Here is a 24,146-nt window from a genome sequence, read left to right on the forward strand (position 1 = left end):
TCTCTTTAAGCGCAGGTGCTGTTCAGCTGGTAGCCGGGCGCAGCTCTCCGATTGGCCGTTCGAAAAGGGGTGGGGATGACGTCACAGCAAACCGGCCATACGATTGGCCGAGAGGCGGGTTCGGCCACCTGATTGCAGTCTAAGTGGGCACGAGGGGCGGGGGCTGTTGTCCTGCAGCAGCAGCAGCAGTGCTTGCAATTGCTAAACTGGGGCTGGCCTTCCATAGGCCTCTCCCCCGGGATGGAGGGAGATCAATAGGTGGTCCTGGGTGCAAATCAGGGGCTGCCTTGCCCTCTTCTTGCAACCTCTCCTCGTCTGCAGAAGCGGTGAGAGCCTTTCCCTCCTATTCTCTGTAGGAAGGGTGAGTCTGGCTGGGTCCTTTGCTATTATGGTTGGTTACATCTACAACAGGCATGGGCCAACTTGGGCCCTCCAGGGGTTTTGGACTCCAACTCCCACAATTCCTAACAGTCGGTAGGCTGTTAGGAATTGTGGGAGTTGGAGTCCAAAATCCCTGGAGGGCCCAAGTTGGCCCATGCCTGTAGAATTAATCTGGGTTGATACCAACTTTCCAGCACTTTCCTGGTGATCCTAGCATTTCATACCATTTGTGGCATTGGCAGTTTAAAGTGGTGCCAATCCGCATTAAATCTGCAGTGTAGACACCCCCATGGAGGGAATCTTCCCCTCACCTTTACTAGATAGGGAGATCTGGAGATTTTAGCCTGGATCTACACTGGTATAAATATCCCAGTTCAAAGCAGATAATCTGGATTCAGAAACTGGTTTGTATGGCAGTGTAGATGGGGTCTTAGAAGCTGGCCCAAGAGACCTGAACACAGTTAATTGTTGACACTGGGCAAAGTATTGCCTGCTCCTCATTTTTTTGGAATTAGAATAATATATAGAGAGAGAGATTGGGAAAGCTATTGGTTGCTCTTTTTTTTTGGAATTAGGATAATACAGAGAGAGAGAGTTGAAGCTCTGAGGGCCATTAAAGCCCTACCGACAAATGGCCATCCAGCCTAGAAGCTGGCCCAAGAGACCTGAACACAGTTAATTGTTGACACTGGGAACAGTATGGCCTGCTCCTCATGTTTTTGGAATTAGAATAATATATATAGAGACAATTGAAGCTCTGAGGGCCATTAAAGCCCTCCTGACAGATGCCCATCCAGCCTTAGAAGCTGGTCCAAGAGACCTGAACACAGTTAATTGTCGACACTGGGAAAGGTATTGGTTGCTCTTTTCTTTGGAATTAGAATAATACAGAGAGAGAGAGAGAGAGAGAGAGAGAGAGAGAGTTGAAGCTCTGAAGGCCATTAAAGCCCTCCCGAGAGATGGCCATCCAGCCTTAGAAGCTGGCCCAAGAGACATGAACACAGTTAATTGTCAACACTGGGGAAAGTGTTGGTTGCTCATCATTTTTTAAAAATTAGAATAATGCACAGAGAGAGAGTTGAAGCTCTAAGGGGCATTAAAGCCCTCCCGACAGATGGCCATCCAGCCTTAGAAGCTGGCCCAAGAGACCTGAACACAGTTAATTGTCGACACTGGGAAAAGTATTGTTTGCTTCTCATTTTTTGTGGAATTAGAATAATATATAGAGAGTTGAAGCTCTGAGGGCCATTAAAGTCCTCCCGACAGATGGCCATCCAACCTCTGTTTAAAAACTTCCATAGAAGGAGACTCAGAAACAGCTCTTAATGTCAGGAGTCTATGGGCCCTTCCAGACAGGCCCTATATATCCCAGGATCTGATCCCAGATTTTCTGCTTTAAACTGGATTATATGAGTCCACTGGCACAGTGGGTTAAAGCGCTGAGATGCTAAACTTGTTGACTGAAAGGTCGCAGGTTTGGATACGGGGAGCAGCGTGAGCTTTTGCTGTCAGCCCCAGCTTCTGCCAACCTAGTAGTTTGAAAACATGAAATGTGAGTATATCAATAGGTACCGCTGCGGCGGGAAGATCACGGCGCTCCATGCAGTCATGCTGGCACCATGACCTTGGAGGTGTCTATGGACAACACCGTCTCTTCGGCTTAGAAATTGAGATGAGCACTAACTCCCAGAGTCTGACACGACTGGACTTAATGTCAGGGGAAAACCTTTACTTTTACTATGAGTCCGCACAGCCAGATAATCCGAGATAAACAGAAAACCTGGGATCAGATCCTGGGATTTAGGGCCTGTCTGGAAGGGTCCTATGACATTTAGATCCCCCCTAGACTGCCATATAATCTGAATCCAGATTATCTGCTTTGAACTGGATTATATGACAGTGTAGACTCATATAATGCAGTTTAAAGCAGATAATCTGGATTCAGAAACTGGATCATATGCCAGTGTAGACCCAGCCTTATTCTGCCAAGTCTTTTACATAGGATAATATACTCTAAAATGAGGGACTTACTGGGTGAAGGTCTGGTTACATAATTATTGGGAAGGTTGACCCTGAATCCATGCCTTGAGGTCACACTATCTTGATATTCTTGACTGACTGACAGCAAAAGATAACAACTGAGGCCCTTTCCACACAGCTGAATACAATCTCACATTATCTGCTTTGAACTGGAATATATGACAGTGTGGACTCAAATAACCCAGTTCAAAGCAGATATTGTGGGATTTTCTGCTTTGATATTCTGGGTTTTATGGCTGTGTGGAAGGGCTCTAAGTAACTTTAAAAGCTGTTATGAGAGCAATACTTTCAATCCAGAGTTCAAGAACAGAAGGCGAGATATATGAGTTGTATAAAAAGTCTTTATTCTTCATTTCACAACGGTACAGTCTACTCTCAAGGGTAAAAGCGTTCAAGAAGTGCATTATAGATTAAATTAGCCCAAAAGAAAATCATGAAAATAACAAATCAAACAGACCTCACAACCTCTGAGAATGCTTGGCATAGATGCAGGTGAAATGTCAGGAGAGAATGCTTCTAGAACATGGCCATATAGCCCGAAAAACCTACAACAACCCAGTGATTCCAGCCATGGAAACCTTCGACAATACATTTAAACAGATAAAGCCTATTGTTAAAAGCACAACATAGTAAAATTAACCTAATATAGAATGTTGTAAATATGTTACTACTATCCTAAAGCATATGACCTAGCTTACTACAGTTAACTCAGCTGAATATAGAATGTGGTAAATATATATTTTAAATACCAAAAGACAGACAAAACAGGGCCCTGCTTACTATAATGACATTAGCCTAATACAGAATGCAGGGAATGTGTTTAAAGTGTTGTGGTTTTAGCTTTGGATACATTTTTTAAAATAAGTTTTAAGGATTTTAGCTGTTTGTTTTTAATTAATACCATTGATGTTTAATTCTATTTTGATGTTTGTATATTTTTGGATTTCAAATCATTTTGAATGGCTTTTTATTGTAAGCTGCTTTGAGTCTCTTGTGGAGAGAAAAAGTGGGGAATAATAATAATAACAACAACAACAACAACAACATCAACAACAACAACAGAAGAATTTCCTACTTTTCTCAAGCACATTGTTCCCACTCTTTTTATGTAACAAAACAAAATACCTATCACTATCTCTTGCTTTCTCTGGTTGCTCCTTTCTTCAGGGATTACACTTCTGTTCTCAATTAAAAACATTTGGAAAAAAAGCAGCAGCAACAGCTGGAAAAGCTTACACAATACAAGGATTTAAAGATAGAACTGCAAAGACTCTGGCACAAGCCAGAAAAGATGATCCCAGTGGTGATCGGCACACTGGGTGCAGTGCCTAAAGACCTTGGCCTGCACTTAAAAAACAACCAGAACTGACAAAATTACCATCTGTCAGCTGCAAAAGGCCACCCTACTGGGATCTGCACGCATTATTCCCCGATACATCACACAGTCCTAGACACTTGGGTAGTGTCCGACATGTGATTGAATACAACAGCCAACATAGTGTTGTTGTTGTGTATCAAATAACAATATTAATCCTCATCATCCTAGAGGATAGCCAAAACAGTATAAATGTTTACTGCAGTATACTGTATATACTCGAATATAAGCCTAGTTTTTCAGCCCCTTTTTTAGGCTGAAAAAGCTCCCTTCGGCTTATACTCGAGTCAAGGTTATCTATTATTTTATTCTGTTATTAGTATTATTTTTATTTCATGTATTATTTTACTTTCTTTATTATTATTACATTTACAGTATTTTAGCCTATTATTATTATTATTATTATTATTATTATTATTACATTTATTATACTTTATTATTATTGCATTTATTATTTTACTCTATTATTACATTTATTATTTTGCTCTATTATTACTGTTATTGTTGCATTTCCATTATTTTACTTTATTGTTATTATAATTATTATTACATTTATTATTTTATTCTCTTTATTATTGTTGGAAGAATGTGCAAGTATACTTACATTGAAGAAGGTTAAAATAATGATTTAATCAGAGTTGGGCAGTCTTATCTCAAATTACAGTTTTATGTAAATATTCAAAAACATTTCACTTCCTGGTGCCTCAATTAATGTAATGTTATTGGTATTTACTTTTATTTTGAAATTTACCTGTAGCGGCTGCATTTCCCACCCTCAGTTTATACTCGATTCAATATGTTTTCCCAGTTTTTTTGTGATAAAATTAGGTGCCTCGTCTTATATTTGGGTCGGCTTATACTCGAGTATATACGGTATTCGAATGCAGAGTATACTGTAGAATTAATACAGTTTCACACTGCTTTGACTGCTATGGCTAAGCTCAAGGCTATGGAAATAATGGAAGTTGTAAAACCAACCTAACTCAGAGTGCAGCAAATACGATTTTAAATGCTGAAGGACAACAAATATAGGGTCTTGCTTGATTCCTTTTTATGAGGCATCCAAAGGATGAGGATGTCTCATAAAAAGGCCCTGTACTTGATCCATGCTAATCTTATGGCATTATTTATAAACCAGATATCAAAGCTTTGGATGTTCGTCTTAAAATTCAAATTCACTAAGACTATATGTCCATTGTTTTGCTAGTTCCATCAGTAGGCTCACACTGTTTATTAGCTATTACTTGTCTTTCTTCCCTGGCAGAAAGATGGCTTTGCCCTGGAATAAGGTTCTGCCTGCTCTGCTCTCGTTTCTCTTGCTGTTCCTTTGGCTTCCGAACCCAAGCGCTTCCCAACAAGAGCCTTGCCAAACCTGCAGGGACCTTGCCAGCAACTTCCATAAGGTGAGAGGACAGAAAAGATTTGGGTTTGGACTGGGAATTGGTGACAGTTGCCTATGGGAGCATCTACACCAGGCATAGGCAAACATGGGCCCTCCAGGTGTTTTGGACTTCAACTCCCACAATTCCTAACAGCCTCAGGCCCCTTGCTTTTCCCCCTCAGCTGCTTAAGCGGCTGAGGGGGAAAAGGAAAGGGCCTGAGGCTGTTAGGAATGGTGGGAGTTGAAGTCCAAAACACCTGGAGGGTTCAAGTTTGCCCTTGCCTGGTCTACACTGTCTGATCAAAGCAGTTTGGCACCAGAACTGTTCGGCAGAGAAGCCTCAAGATCCTGTAAAATTCCCGCACAGCTCGCATGATTCCATAGCATTGAGCCAGGGAAGTTAAAGTGGCGTCAAACTGCATTTTTTTTCCGACAGTGCAGATGCATCCCGTGATAGAGATGTGCAAGCACTTAGTAAGGGGGCATTAGTACCCAGACCCTCTCTTTACTTTCTTCATCGAAGGATGGCTGGGGAAGTGGCCTGAAGTAAAAAATTATGGAACACTGTCTGCACTGACCATTTAATGCAGTTTCAAATCGATATTGAAGAAAGTGGTTTTGCTGTGCAGATAATAAGAAATTCTGGAGCCAGTTTGTGGCCTGAATGGCTATTTCACAAACCACCGATTCCCACTGAGAGTTTGTTGTTTCGCCACCGGAGTTTGAAGTTAGCTTTGAACTGTATGAAATGATCAGTGTAGATGGGCCCTGGCAGATCAGCCAGCGTGAGACAAAGCTAGGGATTTACTAAGCTTGGCTTGCAAGCCTCTGGAGTTTGTGGGTTGATGCATGTGGGTTTGGGGTGAAGGGTTTTTTGGGGGTGAGGCGGGGGAAACAAACCTTAGCGATGGATTTGCTGTGAGCCTTCTCCTGCCTTCCCAGGGTCTGGAGCGGACACAGCGAGAGAACTTCGGGGGCGGGAACACAGCCTGGGAAGAAGAGAAACTTGCAAAATATGCAAACAGGTGACCTGAAGTCTGGGCTGCGCCAGGTTGTGGGTGAGATGCGGCTGTTGCAGAGTGTGCCGGACTGCGATCCTTGTCAGAAATGGCAACACCAAAATCTTGGCCTGAAGAGACATGGGCGTGTTCATGATGATGATGCCTTTCAAGGTGGACTGTGACTCCTAATGCAAAATTGAGTAATAATAATAATAATAGTAATAATAAATTTTATTTATACCCCACCACCATCTCCCCCAACGGGGACTTGGAGCAGCTTACATGGAGCCAAGCCCAAACAACAGATTACAAAAAACACAAAATTGCAATAAAATAAACAACATAACATTAAAGTATAAAACATCAAAGCATATAAAGAATATACATAGAACATAAGAACCAAACATAAGGACAAAAAGTGGGCCGCATGTACATAAAATGATTTAAAAACTCCAGGTGAGATAAAAGGGTAAAACTAATTGTAAGGAGGACTCGTGGAGTACCCTGTCCATGCAGTCCCATACCTATTCTCCTGGGAGGAACCCACAATTAAGTCCAACTTATTAAAAAATCTATTTATGTTTTGCACTGGTCAACACACATTTTAGTGACTCAAATGTTTCTGAGTATATTTGACCCACTGATTCCAAAACTGGCACCCGCTTTCCCTTTTCAGCTCCAGTTGTTGAGATACAGAACATATGCCTTCTATCAGTCGCTATCTGCTTGCCCATAGAAAACCATGATAAACTTAATCTAAGAAACTAGAGCTGATGCAATCTATCCAAAAATAATTGCTTTATATTCAATCTATCAGTGAGAGAGGCCTCAGTATGATAGACCTCAATCTGAGGTAGCCCTCAGGATGAGAAATGCCTCAGAGTTAGTTCACTTCAGTGTAAGGTAGGCCTCAGTGTGAGACAACCCCCAGGTTGAAGGCCTCGTGTGTGAAGCTCCAGCATAAAAAGCTGCTGTGTGTAAAGCTACTGTGTGGCACACCCAATAACCCCAGAAACAGACCTAAAAACAAAGTTACAAAGACTCTTTCTTTTTTGGGCTGTGTTATTAATAGAGGTGATCAGGGATAGATAAATTCATAAATATTTGTGCTGCACGTGAAGTCAACTCAGAACTATCAGCAGCCCACCGTGAATGGCATCCCAGTATTGAGTGTGCTTACATATTTGCCTGCCATTTTAATCATAAATCTAATCTTAAATTTAACTGTACACTGTGATTTAGGGTGTAATATAATTGTACCTTCCTCTATATGGCATGACAAATCACTACAGAGATCTTGTTATATGCATTACCAGTCCTGACTGTGAGCCGTTCAGCAGTGGAACTCTCTGCCCCGGAATGTGGTGGAGGCTCCTTCTTTGGAAGCTTTTAAACAGAGACTGGATGGCCATCTGTCAATTTTCCTGCTTCTTGGTGGGGGTTGGACTTGATGGCCCATGGGGTCTCTTCCAACTCTATGATTCTATCCTCAGAGAAAACACTGAAAGCAAGCATGGAAATTGGTTTGCCTGCAGTATTTCTTTTGATTCCTGCTCCTATTTAAACTCTATCTGAATTTCCCGTTTCTCAGAGGGGTAGCAGGCCATAGCTTTCAATATTTCTTACTATTCCTGATGACTTTTTATAACTCTTTACTAGTGTAGATATTTGTCCATTCGCCACAATATTTTTAGCGCAAAAGAACGGCTTTTAAGGAATAATAATAATAATAATAATAATAATACTTTATTTATACCCCACCAAGGGGACTCGGGGCGGCTTACATGAGGCCAAGCCCAACAACACATCAGTAACAACAAAACAGCAAGCAAATAAAACAGTACAATTAATAAAACTTAAATATAAACAATAACACACAGAATCTCTAGGTCTTCCAACATGACCCTGTGAAAAACATTTCCCTGAAGGTGATCATACAGTTTTGCTGGAGGACCTACGGTGACCATTTTTAGGGAAAGCTACCCTAAAATATAACAGAGCATCCGAAAACAAACAGGATACAAAGTTGAGCATCAGCTCCCAGCTAGCAGAATGTTTAGTGCCATGTGATGTGGCTGTAAAGAATTCAGAGCTTAGGAGACAAACATGCAGAGTTCAAACTTTAAAAAATCATAAGTGATGAAATCCTCTCTTCTGTGCATCATTTGATAGTATAGGCACCAAATCAGACTTGCTATTAATCAGTTACATTCATAGCCCACTTTTCCTCCAATGAGCAGAAGGCAGCATACATAACACACTTTGTCTTCACAACAACATTGTTCAGTTTGTCCAAGTTTGAGTTCCTAATGTTATCTGTGAATGTGGTGGCTCAGTGGAACTAGACCTTGGGTCACTTGGGCCCAGCATGATAGTCTCATCCAGTATTTACCAAACTATGTTACAGGACAAGGTTTTTTGAACTGTGAGTCTCAACCCCAAGTCATTGGTCATGACTGTTGGTTTTTTGCCTTTCTGGAAACCCAGAACCAGATGAGGAGAGACCTTTCCCCCTTTGTCTTGGTAGGAAATTGTCAGATCTGGAATGTCTATTTACAAGTCTGAAAAGTGACAGGATTTTCTATTGCATAATGATTCAACATCTCCGATAGGCTGTTAGGTATTGTGGGAGTTGAAGTCTAAAACACCTGGAGGGCTGAAGTTTGCCCATGCCTGTTCTAGAGCATTTCTAGATCACAACTCCAGGCCCTTCAACACAACAGAATAAAAGAATTATAGACTTAGAAGGGACCCTAAGGGCCATCCAGTCCAACTCCATTCTGCCATGGAAAAAACACAATCAAAGCATTCCCGACAGATGGTCAACCAGCCTTTGCTTAAATCCCTCTGGAGTAGAGTTTCCAGCACACTCCAAGGTAGCATATTCCAGTGCCGAACAGCTCTTACCATCACAAAGTTTTTCCTAATGTTTAAGTGGAATCGGTTCACTGTAGTTGCACTAGAGGACCTAGACCTTCCTAGAGATGTATTCTCTCTTCATGGTGTTTCACCTTTCGTGCCAGTCCTACACCCCTAAGCCCATTATATCTGAGGGACCTACTATACTTGAATCTTGCTTCAGCACTACCAATGAAACATTTTCTTACCGCTCTTGAGGACAGCAAGCTCACCCTAGTGAACGTCTGACAGTGCCTCTAGTAGACCCTGTAGTTCTTGTTTTCCCATATATCATGGATGCCTCCTCTGCCTCGCTTTACCTAATGGCCCTCATGTATAAAAAATGCATGCTGAGATATATATAAATGCTTGACTGGAGAATAGGGGGGTTCAGAGTTGTTTTCGTTGAGGCAGGACAAACCTTGAAGCTGGTGGAGAGGTTCTGTCGGTCTCTGTCTGTCTGTCTTGATGCTCACCCTTTCTCTCCTTGCAGCGAAACACGTCTGTTGGAGGTCTTGGAAGGTGTGTGTGCCACGTCAGACTTTGCCTGCCACCAGCTGCTGGAGCAGAGTGAGGACCACGTGGAGCGATGGTGGTTCCATGAGTGAGTGGAGTACAACAAGGCTGGGTTGCTCAACATGGGATGTGTCTTCTTCTGCTATTTGAATGGCAAGACAAGACTAGGGATCCTTCCACACAACATAATTATAGTGATATGATTCCACTTCAACTATTATAGTTCCATCTTGTGGAATCCTGGGATTTGTAGTATAGAGAGTGATAGCCAGAATTCTTAGCCAAATAGCTTTGGTGGTTCACCAAACTATACATTGGAAGAATCCATATGATTCAGCCATGGCAGTTTAAGTGGAGTGATAGAATAATAGAATCATAGAGTTGGAAGAGACCTCGTGGGCCATCCAGTCCAACCCCCTGCCAAGAAGCAGGCCTTCCAAAAATATATCTGTATTGAGATTCAATATAAATGGATTTGTGGGAGGCAGTGGTCTAGAGTCATAGAGTTGGAAGAGAACTCATGGGCCATCCAGCCCAACCCAAGAACCAGGAAAATTGCATTCAAAGCACCCCTGACAGATGGCCATCCAGCCTCTGATTAAAAGCCTCCAAAGAAGGAGCCTCCACCACATTCCACTGCTGTACAGCTCTCACAGTCAGGAAGTTCTTCCTAATGTTCAAATAGAATCTCCTTTCTTGTAGTTTGAAGTCATTGTTCCGTGTCCTAGTCTCCAGGACAGCAGAAAACAAGCTTGCTCCCTCCTCCTTATGACTTAATAATAATAATAATAATAATAATAATAATAATAATAATAATAAATAATAACAACATTTAATTTGTAGCCCGCTACCATCTCCCCAAGGGAATCGGTGCGGCTTACATGAGGCTGAGCCCAAACACACAATATAAGCAATGATCACAACAATACAAGCACTTAAAATAAAACATAAACATATAACATTATTAATACGACAACATACAATTAAAACTATGGGAAGGCCAAATGTAAAATGCTTTAGAGGGACAAAGTGCTATGGGATCATTAATCGGGAAGGCACACTGGAACAACCACATCTTCAAGCTCCTCCTGAAAACTGTCAGAGTTGGGGCCTGTCTGATGTCCTTAGGGAGTGAGTTCCAGAGTCGAGGGGCCACCACCAAAAAGGCCCTCTCTCTCGTTCCCACCAATCACGCCTGCGATGCTGGCGGGATCGAGAGCAGGGCCTCTCCAGATGAACGAAGAGATCGTGTGGGTTCGTATACAGAGTTCGTATACTTCCTCTCACCTATTTATATATGGATATCATGTCTCCTCTCAGTCTTCTCTTCTTCAGGCTAAATATGCCCAGCTCTTTAAGCCGCTCCTCATAGGGCTTGTTCTCCATATCCTTGATCATTTTAGTCACCCTCCTCTGGACACATTCCAGCTTGTCAATATCTCCCTTCAATTGTGGTGCCCAGAATTGGACACAACATTCCAGATGTGGTCTGACCAAGGCAGAATAGAGGGGTAGCATGAGTTCCCTGGATCTAGACACTAGACTCCTATTGATGCAGGCCAAAATCCCATTGGCTTTTTTTGCCGCTAGATAGTGGTAAAAATAGTGCTAATTTTGTGTTATGTGAAAGGGTACCAGATAGATAGATCAATGTATGGAATATATGTATGTATATGTATTTGTTCGTCTGTGCAACAAAGGTGAATGGCCCTCTGTAATGTCATTGGATTGACTGTTGCTAGGTGAAGTGACCCTCTGAGTCGTCACTGGAAAAGAAAGGTGACATGTGTATTAGGGGAAGTGAGGAAGCTTAGAAAGAGTCACAAAGAAAGCTATGGAAACATTGTTAGGTAGGCCCTCTCAGAACTGGAGAAGAGGGAAATTAGGTGGGCAATCGTCAGTGACACCCAGGGAATGTCAGGTATATATATACTAGAAGCCAATAAGGGAGAAGGAGAAATTCAGAATTCCGGCTGTTGCCCTTTCTAATGAAGCAATAACATTTTATACTAATATGTCATGATGTACAGTTTGGGAATCTCTGGCCTAGAAGATTGGAAATAACTGCACAGCAGCAATAATACAATCAATAAGCTTAATACACATAATTAAAACACAAAATTTTCCACAGTCTATTTAATAAATGATAGATGGCAATACATGGGGAAGAGATGAAAAATAGGCACCATGTAGACTACAAAAGCACAAATGTCACAGTGTGTGTATTCATCTTACTAGGTAAGATTATTGAAAGCCATAGAATGAGACTGAGGAACATGTGGCCCTCCAGATCTATTTCTGTAGCACCCAACCGTTCTGGCCAGCACAATGAAAGATTGATGGGAGTTACAGACATCTGTGCATTTAGTTAGTTATATTCAAGCAACATCTAGTGAGCCACAGGTTTCTCATCCCTGCCTTCTGAAACTTTTCCACTTGTGACCTCTTTCAGCCCGATAAGATTTTATGTGATATATATATAAATATTTATGTAAATATATTTATTTACAGTATTTGTATACCTCTTTTCTCACCCTGAGGGGGACTGAAAGCAGTTTATAGGTCTATTTAAGGTGTATATAAAATAAGTATATCAAAATTCAAACATTTAATGATAACAAACCAGCATTTGCAAGGTGTGCTAAACAGGCTGATTTTTCCTTTTATGAAGTACAGCTGAAGCATCTTCAGCAGAGTCCATTGTAAACACAGCACAACAGATTGAGGGAAATGTCTAAAACAGCCACTAGGTGGCATTCAGAAAACATTTACCATTGCCACATTTTTGGGACCCCAACATTGAGCTAAAGAGGTTCCATTTGAACCGAGGACCCACAGTTTAAGAAGCAGTACTGTAAACTATCTGTCTCCAACATGGGACCTCCAGAGGTCAGTTAGTTATGACTCTCAACAAATCCAGTCCTACACATCTGGAGGGATTCAGTTGGGGAAGGCTACCATAGACCATATCTGCAAGGAAATATTTCCTATCAATATTTGACTCTTCTGTTCTTGGGACCAATAGTTGAGTAACATAGGGCTTGTATCAATCCAAAAATAAAACAACGAGAATGAAAGGGAATGGAAGTAATAAGGACTCTTTGTTTTCCCCAGGCAGCAGCAGCACCCAGACTTCTTCCAATGGCTCTGCATGGATGCTCAGAAACTCTGCTGCCCACCAGGCACTTATGGTCCCGATTGCCACAGTGAGTTGTGATATGGCCTTCTGCACCATTATCCCATTTATTTGTATCAAGATATGCTAATATGTTGGTCCTATGGATTCCTGCAAAAACAAAGGTATACTCTATAGAAGTGGTTCTCAACCTGTGGGTCCCCAGATGTTTTGGCCTTCAACTCCCAGAAATCCTAACAGATGTTAAACTGGCTGGGATTTCTGGGAGTTGTAGGCCAAAACACTTGGGGACCCACAGGTTGAGAACCATTGCCTTATAGCCAAAGCTGTTTTTTTCAGTACTGATGGATCTTGGTTCCAAATTCTGCAAATAACCCATTTTACTTCTTTGTCTGGAATCAAAATGGAAATAATAAAAAAAATTACTGCCATTTGAGCAGTTCATACTACTAAATGAAACTAAGTTAAAGGCCATTCATACTACAGAGTGAAACTAAATTTTAATCTTTTTCTAATAATCTAGAAGCAAAATTAATCTATGGAAAAGATTTATCTAGGAATATCGAATGGATAAATTATATCATATTTTGCCTGCAAAAATATATGGTTGCAAGAGCAGTGTATACGTGTAATACAACTCAGTGATGTTTAACTTCCAGAAAACTGAAGGCCCAAATGGATATTATTGCTGACAATGTGACGAGTTGGGGTCTTACCACTTTATATGGTAGTCAGTCATACCTGCAAATACTTCATTATTTGGAATTGGTATTTGCAGAAATCAGTAAAATTACATCTAAAACAATTATTGTCACTACCCCTGAGGATGCTTGCCATAGATGCAGGCAAAATGTCAGGAGAGAATGCCCCTAGAACATGGCCATATAGCCCGAAAAAACCTACAACAAACCAATTATTATCAGAGTTGATATTACTGTCTCTTTACTATAATGTAACTGAGTTTCTGTCTCATTAAAATGTGATCATATATTTCTGGCAGCATGTTTATTTCACAGAATTGGAAATACTTCAATGCCCTTTCACTTTCATTTTTTTTATCATATCAGAAGCGACTTGAGAAACTGCAAGTTGCTTCTGGTGTGAAAAAATTGGCCGTCTGTAGAGACGTTGCCCGGGGGAGCTAGGGCTGACAGACAAGAGAGCATTCACCCCATCTTGCAATTTCAAACTGCCGACCTTCAGGTCAGCAGTTCAGCCGGCACAAGGGTTTAACCCATTGTGCTACCAAAGATCCTACTTGGTGACTAGATAGCTGATGGAGGAATTAATTGAAAAAGTCAGGATTACTAGAGGTAATCAAGAATTATTTAAATTCTGTGAGACGTGGTAGATGTTTATTATTTGTACAAACCAAAATGCTAGTCTTCTTGCTCTGCAATCATCCTATATTTATTTTTGGAAATATGTTCTTACTTACCATTGTCATGTCATCTAGAGATTTCCTTCTTGGATAGTCAGGAAACTTCAGATCAATATACCTCATTGTACTGGATATGAGATCCATTGCTGGTTTGGTTGGATGTTTGTTTCTTTAAAATCTACTGGTCGTTTGCACTTTTCTTGCACTTTTCGGCACATAGAACTCCTACGATCAACAAAAAATACTGGAAGGGTTTGGTGGGCATTGTCCTTGAGTTTTGGAGTTGTAGTTCACCTACATCCAGAGAGCACTGTGGACTCAAACAATGATGGATCTGGACCAAACTTGGCATGAATACTCAATATGCCACCTTGGTGGAGTTCCAAATGCTCTTTGATTGTTGGTGAACTATAAATCCCAACATTCATAACAGTAGCAAAATTACAGTAATGAAGTAACAACGAAAATAATTGAGAAACGTTGCTCTATACTGAAGTGTAAGAAGGCAGAAGTCAGATTCAAAAAGCTTGTGGTAGAAAAGTATCAATTCTATACAATCAATCAGAATGAGAGAAGAAAAAGATACATTGCCAATTATCATTCAGGAGACATGGGGGAAGGGAAGCCCTTCGTCTATACTAAACTAACTAAACTGTTCCTCATTGAGGACTTGAGACTTGGGCAGTGTGGGGTTGAATCCCAACAGACATCAGGTACAAGTCAAGGGCAGCTTTTGGCATCAAAATTATGGATTTTGAAATGACCTGTGGATAAGCCAAGGGTCATTCAGCGGAGAGGGGAAAGTGCCCTTCCCACTTTAAGGGGACCAGCCATCCCTGCCCAGACATTCAAAATGACCAGAGGCAGCACTGTTGCAGAGATAATAGAAGGGTAATACTTTCAAATGAAAGGTCGTTATGGAATTGGAAGGAATGGTGACCTGGCCTTAGAATCCTGGGTTGTGCTGATCAAATGGCAAATTCCTGCTGGTTCTAACATTGATTTGTATCTCTCCGCAGCTTGCCCCGGGGGTGCCCAGAAGCCTTGCAGTGGGTATGGGCAATGTGATGGGGATGGCACCCGTGGGGGCACCGGCCTGTGCATGTGCCAGACAGGCTATGGTGGCCCTTTCTGCTCAGAGTGCGGAGATGGCTACTACGAAGCTGCTCGCAACGACAGCCACCTGGTATGTGCGGGTATGTAGAGAGCCCCTGCTGGGCTGGACTGGGGGCAGGGACTGGAGATGGACGCTCTGCTGCCCCCTGCTGGCTAGGACTGGTTAGTAACAACCCACCCCATTATCACCACCTCTCCTTGGGTCCTTCCGCCAATTCTGGGCTCTTCAGTTTGGCCCACAATCTGTATTTGTGTCTGTAAACCAACACAATGTTGTGCTAAGTAAAATGTAAACACCAGCCTTTTCAGGAAAGGCTTACGTTCTGAATTACAAAAGTAATGGGTTATTTCAAAATCTACCCTATCTATATATACTGTAAATAAAAATGTAATGTATTGTCGAAGGCTTTCATGGCCGGAATCGCTGGGTTGTTGTAGGTTTTTTTGGGCTATATGGCCATGTTCTAGAGGCATTTCGCCTGACCTTTCGCCTGCATCTGTGGCAAGCATCCTCAGAAGTAGTGAGGTCACTACCTCTGAGGATGCTTGCCATAGATGCAAGCGAAACGTCAGGAGAAATGCCTCTAGAACATGGCCATATAGCCCGAAAAAACTTACAACGACCTAGAAATGTAATGTTAGTTTGTGGGATTAACATAACTCAAAAACTACTGGATGAATTGACGCGAAATTTGGACACAATATATCTATCAGGCCAACGAGTGACCATCACTCATAAAACCACTGAAAAACACAGTGGAAGGGACTTTAAAAACCCTAAAAACACACACACACACAAAGCAGAACAGACTTTAAAACTCCCCAAAAGAAACCATATATACATGTACATATACATTCATATACATATACACATGCACACATACATATACACCTACATGCATATACATATACACATACATACACACATATATACACACATATATGCATATACACAAGGGCACACATATACACAATATACATATACACATATAAATACATAAATACACATATACACACACACACATATATATACACACACATACTATATATATATATACACACACACACCCAAAAGCACACATATAAACACATATACACACACATAAACACATGTATATACACACAAAACACATATACACAGACTGGGCCACACCAACACGTGGCAGGGGACAGCTAGAATACATACATACAGGCAGTCCCCAAGTTACAAACAAGATCGGTTCTGTAGCTTTGTCCTTAAGCTGAATTTGTATATGGCCTCATCACACTAGACAATGAATCCACTTTAAATCCGGTTTCTGCCTCCTGCAGAATTCTGGGGTTTGTAGTTTAGGGAGGAGCCTTTAACAGCCTCAGTAAACTACAAACCCCAGAATTCTTCAGGAGCAGCAACCGGATCCATTCTCTAGTGCGATGAAGTAGATATAAGTTGGAACAAGTACATTTTTAAGCGTAACTCTAGCCAAATATATACTGGTATATATATAAGCTTTGGATAGCTTTGTTTCTGTCTCTGTGATAATAGAAAATTTGGATTGTTGTGGAAACAAGGATTGGTGAGAAAGTTTCAGTGAAGACACCTTTCTCCCATGATAGCTCTTTCATGAATGAATTTCCCTTCCTAGAGGTAGATTTTGCTCACTTCCTGTTGTGTTACTCCTGTTCTTAACTATGAGTCATTTGTAAGTTGGATGTTTGCAACTTGGGGACTGCTATATATATATACACACCTATACCCTATATGTACACACACATATAAATGCTGGAGAAAGAAGAGGGGAAGGGACGAAAGAAAGAGAAAAGAATGAAAGAATGAAAGGGGGGAAAATTTGAGGAGAGGAAAATAGCAAGAAGAGTGTGCCCCCTTCAACACCCAGACATACTAGGTATTGCTAGCTGTTATTTTTATTATTTCCTTGCTTTTTTGTCTTGATTGAGACCCAAAGCTGCTTCATGAGCAATCATCTGGATCAGGCTTTCACTCTTCCCATTGCATATTCATTTCTCTCTTCCTCAGAGTGCTACAGAGCGTGTGGACGCTGTTCGGGGCCTGAGGACTCAAGTTGTTTGCGCTGCAAGCGGGGCTGGATGCTACATGACCGGAGATGCATTGGTGAGCTTGTGAGGCTAAGCAATTTTTTTGGAAAGCATTCACCTTTCCAGGTGTTGTGCATTCTGCATAGAGATAACTTGGAGGCAGGATAATTTTGAGGGTGAAAGCCGTAAGAAACAGCTGCACCAAGTGATGAATGAAGAGAGTGAGGGAGAGGGAACTATTCTGTCTGATTCCTAGCCTGACTCCTTTCTTTCTTGCCTCAAACAGACATAGATGAATGCGGCACAGAAATGGCACACTGTCGGGCCAACCAGTTTTGTGTCAACACTGAAGGATCCTACGAGTGTCGAGGTGAGAACTCCAAACCTGAAAAGTGGGCAGTGTGAGTGCCAGACACAGATTATGGCATGAGAAGTTTCAGAAAGAACGGGGAATATACGTAGCAGAGGCAAAGGCAATCTGGTCAGGATAAATGTCTATTTGAAGGGTTTTACTTTTTGCAGGAGATTTTCCTTGTCTCACATACAAAGCAGTGCTGGCTTTTCCATGAGATTGTGTGAGGCAACTGTTGGGTGAGTGGGCTTATTAACAAAAGACCCTCTTCATAAACGCACAACAGAGTAACTTATTAGCAGTAGGGTGACCCAGCACCAATAGCCGAAAATGATAAAAACACACAGATCAATGTTATCTCTTTCTTTTGAGGCTTTTCTTTGTAATAAAATAATATGATTTTACTATTTACAAGAACAGGGTTTCCATAACACAAATAAAGTTCTTTATACTTCCTTCTTTGCTTCCACACTGGGCTTCTTTCTCATGCAGATAAATAGCTTCACTCTCACAGAGCCTTCTCTCACACCAAAGTTACACAGGAGCTTCACACAGTATCTTTACACACAGCTGCCTTCACACTGAAGCTTCACACATGAGCTTTACTCATGAAGCCTTCAACCTGGGGCTTCCTCTCACATACTGAGGGCTACTAACACTAAGGCCTACCTCACACTGAGGCCTTTCTTCCACTGATGCCTTCTCACACTCTCTCAGATTGAGGCCTTTCTCCCACTAAGGCCTACCTCACATTGAGGCTTTTCTCCTACTGATGCCCTCTCACACTCTCTCAGACTGGGGCCTTTCTCCCACTAAGGTCTACCTCACACTGAGGCCTATTAAATTACAGACACACCTGCTTACAGCCTCCAGTTCAAAAATGTCTTGTGCCCCCTTTCATGGATACCACTATCACTATGCACTGTAACTCCACAGCTTTCCTTGGCCAGAAGAGATTAGTTTTTGTTTCTAATTCCTAAACTCATCTCTTTCTTTCTTCACAGATTGCGCCAAGGCTTGCATTGGCTGCATGGGCGCTGGACCGTCTCGCTGCAAGAAATGCAACAAGGGTTATCGGCGTGATGGTGTGAAATGCCTTGGTAAATCTTGTCACCAAAGAAAGATTTGTATTCTTTAAGAATACATATGATTTAATTAATCTGGAGAATGCAGAGTATATTGTCGAAGGCTTTCCTGGCCAGAATCACTGGGTCGCTGTGAGTTTTCTGGGCTGTATGGCCATGTTCCAGAAACATTCTCCCCTGACAGGCAAGCTCAGAGGTTTTGAGGTCTGTTGGAAACTAGGCAACTGAGGTTTATATATCTGTGAAACGTCCAGGCTGGGAGAAAGAACTGAGTCGCCCCCAGGCTGAGAATGGCAGTATAGAAATAGAGTAAATAAATAAATAAATAAATAAATAAATAATTGTCTGCTTGAGGCAAGTGTGAATATTGCAATTGGCCGCCTTGATTAGCGTTGAATGGCCTTGTAGCATCAAAGCTTGGCTGTTTCCTGACTGGGGGATCCTTTATTGGGAGGTATTAGCTGGCCCTGATTGATTCTTGTCTGGAATTCCACTGTTTTTTGCTCTTTATTTACTATCCTGATTTTATAGTTTTTTTTTAAATACTGGAAGCCAGTTCATGGTTTCCTCCTTTCTGTTGAAATTGTCCACATGCTTGTGGATTTCAGTGGCTTCTCTGTGCAGTCTAACATGGTGGTGTCCAACAGACTTCAAAACCTCTGAGGATGCCTGCCATAGATGTGGGTGAAACGTCGGGAGATAATGCTTCTGGAACATGGCCATACAGCCTGGAAAACTCACAGCAGCCAAATGCAGAATATATTTTTGTGACCCATAGAGGGAGCAGCCTTTTCGAAGCACTGTATGTTAACCACAAGCCCACATGCTCATTTTTTCCATTTATTATGTTGGGAAGTTTTGAATATTTGTAAACTGTTCTTACTTTCTAAACTCCTGGGGATCATGCCACGTTATATAATTATAGGGTTTTGGTTCCATATTCACAACCAAAGCAACATCCTGTAGAATGTCAGGAATTTTAGTTCAGGAAGATGAGTTAAAAAATCTCAGCCAGAGGCTTCCTTTAGTGCCGCACCAAACTATGAACACAAAAGATGTCATAGCATGTTACCACGGCAGTTAAAGTGTTGCTAATTGTATAGTGGGCCCCTGGTGGCAAAATGGGTTAAATCACTGAGCTGCTGAACTTGCTGACCGAAAGGTCGGCGATTTCAATCCGAGGAGCAGAATGAGCTCCCACTGTTAGCCCCAACTTCTGCCAACCTAACAGTTCAAAAACATGCAAATCAATAGATCAATAGGTACCGCCTCTGTGGGAAGGTAATGGCGCTCCGTGCAGTCACGCCAACCACATGACCTTGGAGGTGTCTGTGGACAACGCCGGCTCTTTGGCTTAGAAATGGATTTGAGCACCACCCCCCAGAGTCAGACACGACTAGACTTAATGTCAGGGGAAACCTTTACCTAAGAGTATAGTGTGAAAGGGTTTCTGGGATCCTTTTTATTTTAGGAAGTCAACAGTAGAGCATTGCCGTAGGAATGACTGCAATGAACATACCTGCTCACTGTCCTGATTTTGGTAGAGCGCATCCTGATCAGTTCTCTATTAATATATTGTCGAAGGCTTTCATGACCAGAATCACTGGGTTGTTGTAGGTTTTTCGGACAGTATCGCTATGTTCTTGAAGCATTCTCTCCTGACGTTTTGCCTGCATTTATATAAACCCAAATTTCCTAGTTTCCAACAGACCTCACTTCTGAGGATGCCTGCCATAGATGCAGGTGAAACGTCAGGAGAGAATGCTTCTAGAACATGGCCATACAGCCCGAAAAACCTACAACAAAAATCCAGTTCTCTTATTATCCCACTCTTGCCCTTCCCAGAAGGCTCAGGAAAAAGCAAGCTGCAGAAGCTTGTCCTCGCATAATGTATTCTTTCTCATTTATGTTTTTTGTCACTGTGACCACATTTTGAAGTTGTTTGGACACACATGTCCTGGATTTCATCTGTGAAATCTTAGAGCGTATGGAGAAATTTTTACTACAGCTCTGCTCCAAATAAGTCCCAGTGAGTGAAAAGGAAGTCAACTTGACTGTGTCAATTATGAAGCTAACTCTAGTTGGCTCAGAAATGGACACATTTCAGCAGAGTGTCAGAAGGCACAAAATACAACAGCTTGTGATTCTGAAAGGTATATTTGGTGACTTTTGACTTTCTGCATTTAAAGGAGCTGAGGTCATGATTCCTGTCTTTCTTTCTCTCAATGTGGGTCTGGATAAAATGAAAATTTCCCTGAAATAGAAAGCTGGGGAGGTGCTACTTTTCACCGTGTGTAAATATGGGATACATACAGCCCTCCTGCCATAGGAAATGATCAGAGTTGGGCCTCAAGAGTATATTCATAGCTCGCTTAAGGTTTCCAGTCCCCAATGTGATTCATATAATCCTCTCCACAATTCTCTCCAGATGTCGATGAATGTGCTGGGGAAGTGGAGGAACCTGTGTGCACCGGTGCGAACGAGGCTTGTGAAAACAATGACGGCGGCTATCGATGTGTTTGTGCGGAGGGATATGTGCGCAAAGACGGGGTCTGTGTGGAAGATAAGCCTCCAGGTAAGCCATAGCAGATAACAAATAGGTTTCTGTAGCACACTGCTTCTTAAACTGTGGGTCCCTGCCCCAAATGGAGTCCCCTTCACTCAGTGTTGGAGTCATGAAAAATTGGGCAACAGTAAAAGGTTTCTGGATGCCAACCATTTACACAAATATGTACGCAACAATGTGTAGTGTATACAGAAAATGCTTCAGCTATATTTCATACAAAGGAAAACCAGTGTATTTAAGCAAACCTTGCAAAAATGTATCTGTATTGAGTCTCAGTATAAATGGATTTGTGGGAGGCAGTGGTCTAGAATCCTAGAGTTGGAAGAGACCTCATGTGCCATCCAGTCCAATCCCCTGCCAAGAAGCAGGAAAATCGCATTCAAAGAACCCTTGACAGATGGCCATCCAGTCTCTGTTTAAAAGCCTCCAAAGGAGGAGCCTCCACCACACTCTGGGCAGAGAGTTCCACTGTTGAACAGCTCTCACAGTCAGGAAGTTCTTTCTCATGTTCAGATGGAATCTCCTTTCCTGTATTTCGAAGCCATAGTTCCGCATCCTACTCTCCAGGGCAGCAAAAAAACAAGCTTCCTCCCCCCTCCCTGACTTCCCCTCACATATTTATACATGGCTATCATGTCTCCTCTCCTCTCTTCTTCAGGCTAAACATGCCCAACTCTTTCAGCCACTCCTCATAGGGCTTGTTCTCCAGACCCTTGATCATTTTGATCGCCCTCCTCTGGACACATCCCAGCTTGTCAAGATCTCCCTTCAATTGTGGGATTGGACACAGTATTCTAGATGTGGTCTAACCAAAGCAGAATAGAGGGGTAGCAGTGTCTAGATCAGGCATCCTCAAACTGCAACCCTCCAGCTGTTTGGGCATACAACTCCCAGAAGCCCAAACAAGCTTATTCAATTGTCAGGAATTCTGGGAGTTGAAGGCCCAAACAGCTGGAGGGCTGCAGTTTGAAGTGCCTGATCTAGACACTATACTCCTATTGATGCAGGCCAAAATCCCAAGATCTTTTTCACATGTACTGCTTTTAGTTGTCCTAATGGTCCTTGCTTATGTCCTCCTTCCTTCCTTCCTCCACAGATGCTCCAGAGAAAGGCTTCTTTGATGACATCACAGACGACGAGGTGGTTGTGCTGCAGCAGATGTTCTTTGGTGCCATAATCTGTGCGTTGGCCACGCTGGCTGCCAAAGGCGACATGGTCTTCACGGCCATCTTCATTGGCGCCGTGGCTGCTATGGCTGGCTACTGGCTGTCGGAGCGCAGTGACCGTGTGCTGGACGGCTTCATAAAGGGCAGATAGTGGTGGCGAAGTGGGTGCCTTCCGTTCTGCTTCCTGCCTCAGAGGGCCAGTTTGGGGGTGGGGGGCAAGAACTCTGTGACGCCTCTCCATTCCCTACCCTTTACCCTTGCAAGGCTCTGAAAATGTCGGAGGAAGAGCAGGAAGGACCGTCCTGTATCCCAATCTGGGTTGTGTGAAGCCTTGGCCTCGCATGCTCTGAAGAAAGGAGGAGAAATGGGAGAAGCAAAGCATGCTTGCCTGCTCTGCTGCTGGCCAAGGGGAGGGTTTCTGATACACATTAGAATAAACTATTGCATTATTATAATTTATATAGGCACCACCACTTTACATGGCACTTGTCAAGTATAGTCAACCTTCCGCATTAACTTGGGATCATGGCACAAGACCCCCTGTGAAAGTGAGAAAATGCAAATTTAAATAATTGCTTTTTTTTCACCTGAAATGACACCTTCCAAGGTATCTCAAGTGATCCTCCAGCACATCTCTATGATCAAGTTCCACTGGATTATATTGGAGAACCTGGTGCAGTGGTGTCCAAACTTCTGCTCCTTTGGGAATCCAACTCCCGGAAGCCCTGGCCAGCTTGTCCAATGCTCCGTAATCCTGGGGGCTGAAGCCCAAAACATCTGGAGGGACCAGAGGTTGGACAGCACTCACCAAGAGCTTTCTAGTTTTTCTCTCTAGTTCATCTGGTGTAACCTTATGGCTGACTTCCATCTCATTGCACCGGAGGACCTAGAGCAGTGGTTCTCAACCTGTGGGTCTCCAGATGTTTTGGCCTTCAACTCCCAGAAATCCTAACAGCTGGTAACCTGGCTGGGATTTTTGGGAGTTGTAGGTCAAAAGAACTGGGGACTCACAGGTTGAGAACCACTGACCTAGAGCTTCTTAGGTCTTCTTTCTATGATTCTCTCAGCCTATCAATGTGAATTATTGATCAATGCCTGGTAGACATTGACCCTAGAGTTGTACTTGAGGACCTAGAGATTCCCAGAGAGAATACTTTAAACAAATCTGCAAATATCTAACTCACATATGAGGAGGAATAACTAAAAGATCAACCAAAAACCATAGTCCCCTGCTCTGAGGTTTACAGTTATATGAAACAAAAAGGAATGGCAATGTGGGAAGGAATTTAATCCAGTTGATACTGCCTCCTTTTCTCCCCTCTGAGGCCAGGGCAGCGGTGGTGGGAGGGCCTTCCATCTGCGCCTGGACCTGAAGGAGCTGTTGTCCACTGAGGAATTATTAAAATTTGGCCAATAAAAGCCTGCCTCCTGGAGCTTGTGAGAGGACTGTATTATTCTCTGTAATTGATTATAGCTGTTTGATGATGAGGTTGAGTACTCTACATTCATTCTCTTCCCCTTTTGAATGTTTATTCTGCAAAGAATAGCTCAGCTACTTCTTTTGGTGGAATCATAGAGTTGGAAGAGACCTCGTGGGCCATCCAGTCCAACTCCCTGCCACCATTCAGGAAAATTGCATTCAAAGCACCCCTGACAAATGGCCATCCAGCCTCTGATTAAAAGCCTCCAAAGAAGGAGCCTCCACCACACTCCAG

At 42.4% G+C, this 24,146-nt stretch overlaps 1 protein-coding gene across 2 annotated transcripts; it reads left to right on the forward strand.

The window, feature by feature from the left end:
• The first annotated feature begins 149 nt into the window (after positions 1-149).
• On the forward strand, positions 150-23,864 carry CRELD1 (cysteine rich with EGF like domains 1). Of its 2 annotated transcripts, none has more exons than XM_060766521.2 (11): positions 150-361; positions 5,061-5,199; positions 6,120-6,202; positions 9,570-9,680; positions 12,707-12,798; positions 15,129-15,305; positions 17,243-17,338; positions 17,549-17,632; positions 18,619-18,714; positions 21,128-21,274; positions 22,362-23,864. In XM_060766521.2, exons 2-11 carry the CDS (start codon positions 5,065-5,067, stop codon positions 22,580-22,582), a joined length of 1,242 nt encoding a protein of 413 aa, XP_060622504.2. In that variant the 5' UTR covers positions 150-361; positions 5,061-5,064; the 3' UTR covers positions 22,583-23,864. The 2 variants fall into 2 exon arrangements, with proteins under 2 accessions (XP_060622504.2, XP_060622505.2); XM_060766522.2 differs by having other exon boundaries at positions 150-326.
• Positions 23,865-24,146: the final 282 nt, after the last annotated feature.

The sequence above is a fragment of the Anolis sagrei genome, chromosome 2, assembly GCF_037176765.1.
Source record: "Anolis sagrei isolate rAnoSag1 chromosome 2, rAnoSag1.mat, whole genome shotgun sequence".
NCBI classification, from domain to species: Eukaryota; Metazoa; Chordata; class Lepidosauria; order Squamata; family Dactyloidae; genus Anolis; species Anolis sagrei.

Bases quoted from the DNA above. Each gene is read 5' to 3' on its own strand.
- CRELD1 (XM_060766521.2), top strand. From the start codon at position 5,065: ATGGCTTTGCCCTGGAATAAGGTTCTGCCTGCTCTGCTCTCGTTTCTC. The intron at 15,306-17,242 runs GTATGTAGAGAG...TCTCTTCCTCAG, and splicing joins CAGCCACCTGGTATGTGCGG to AGTGCTACAGAGCGTGTGGA. The intron at 17,633-18,618 runs GTGAGAACTCCA...CTTTCTTCACAG, and splicing joins AGGATCCTACGAGTGTCGAG to ATTGCGCCAAGGCTTGCATT.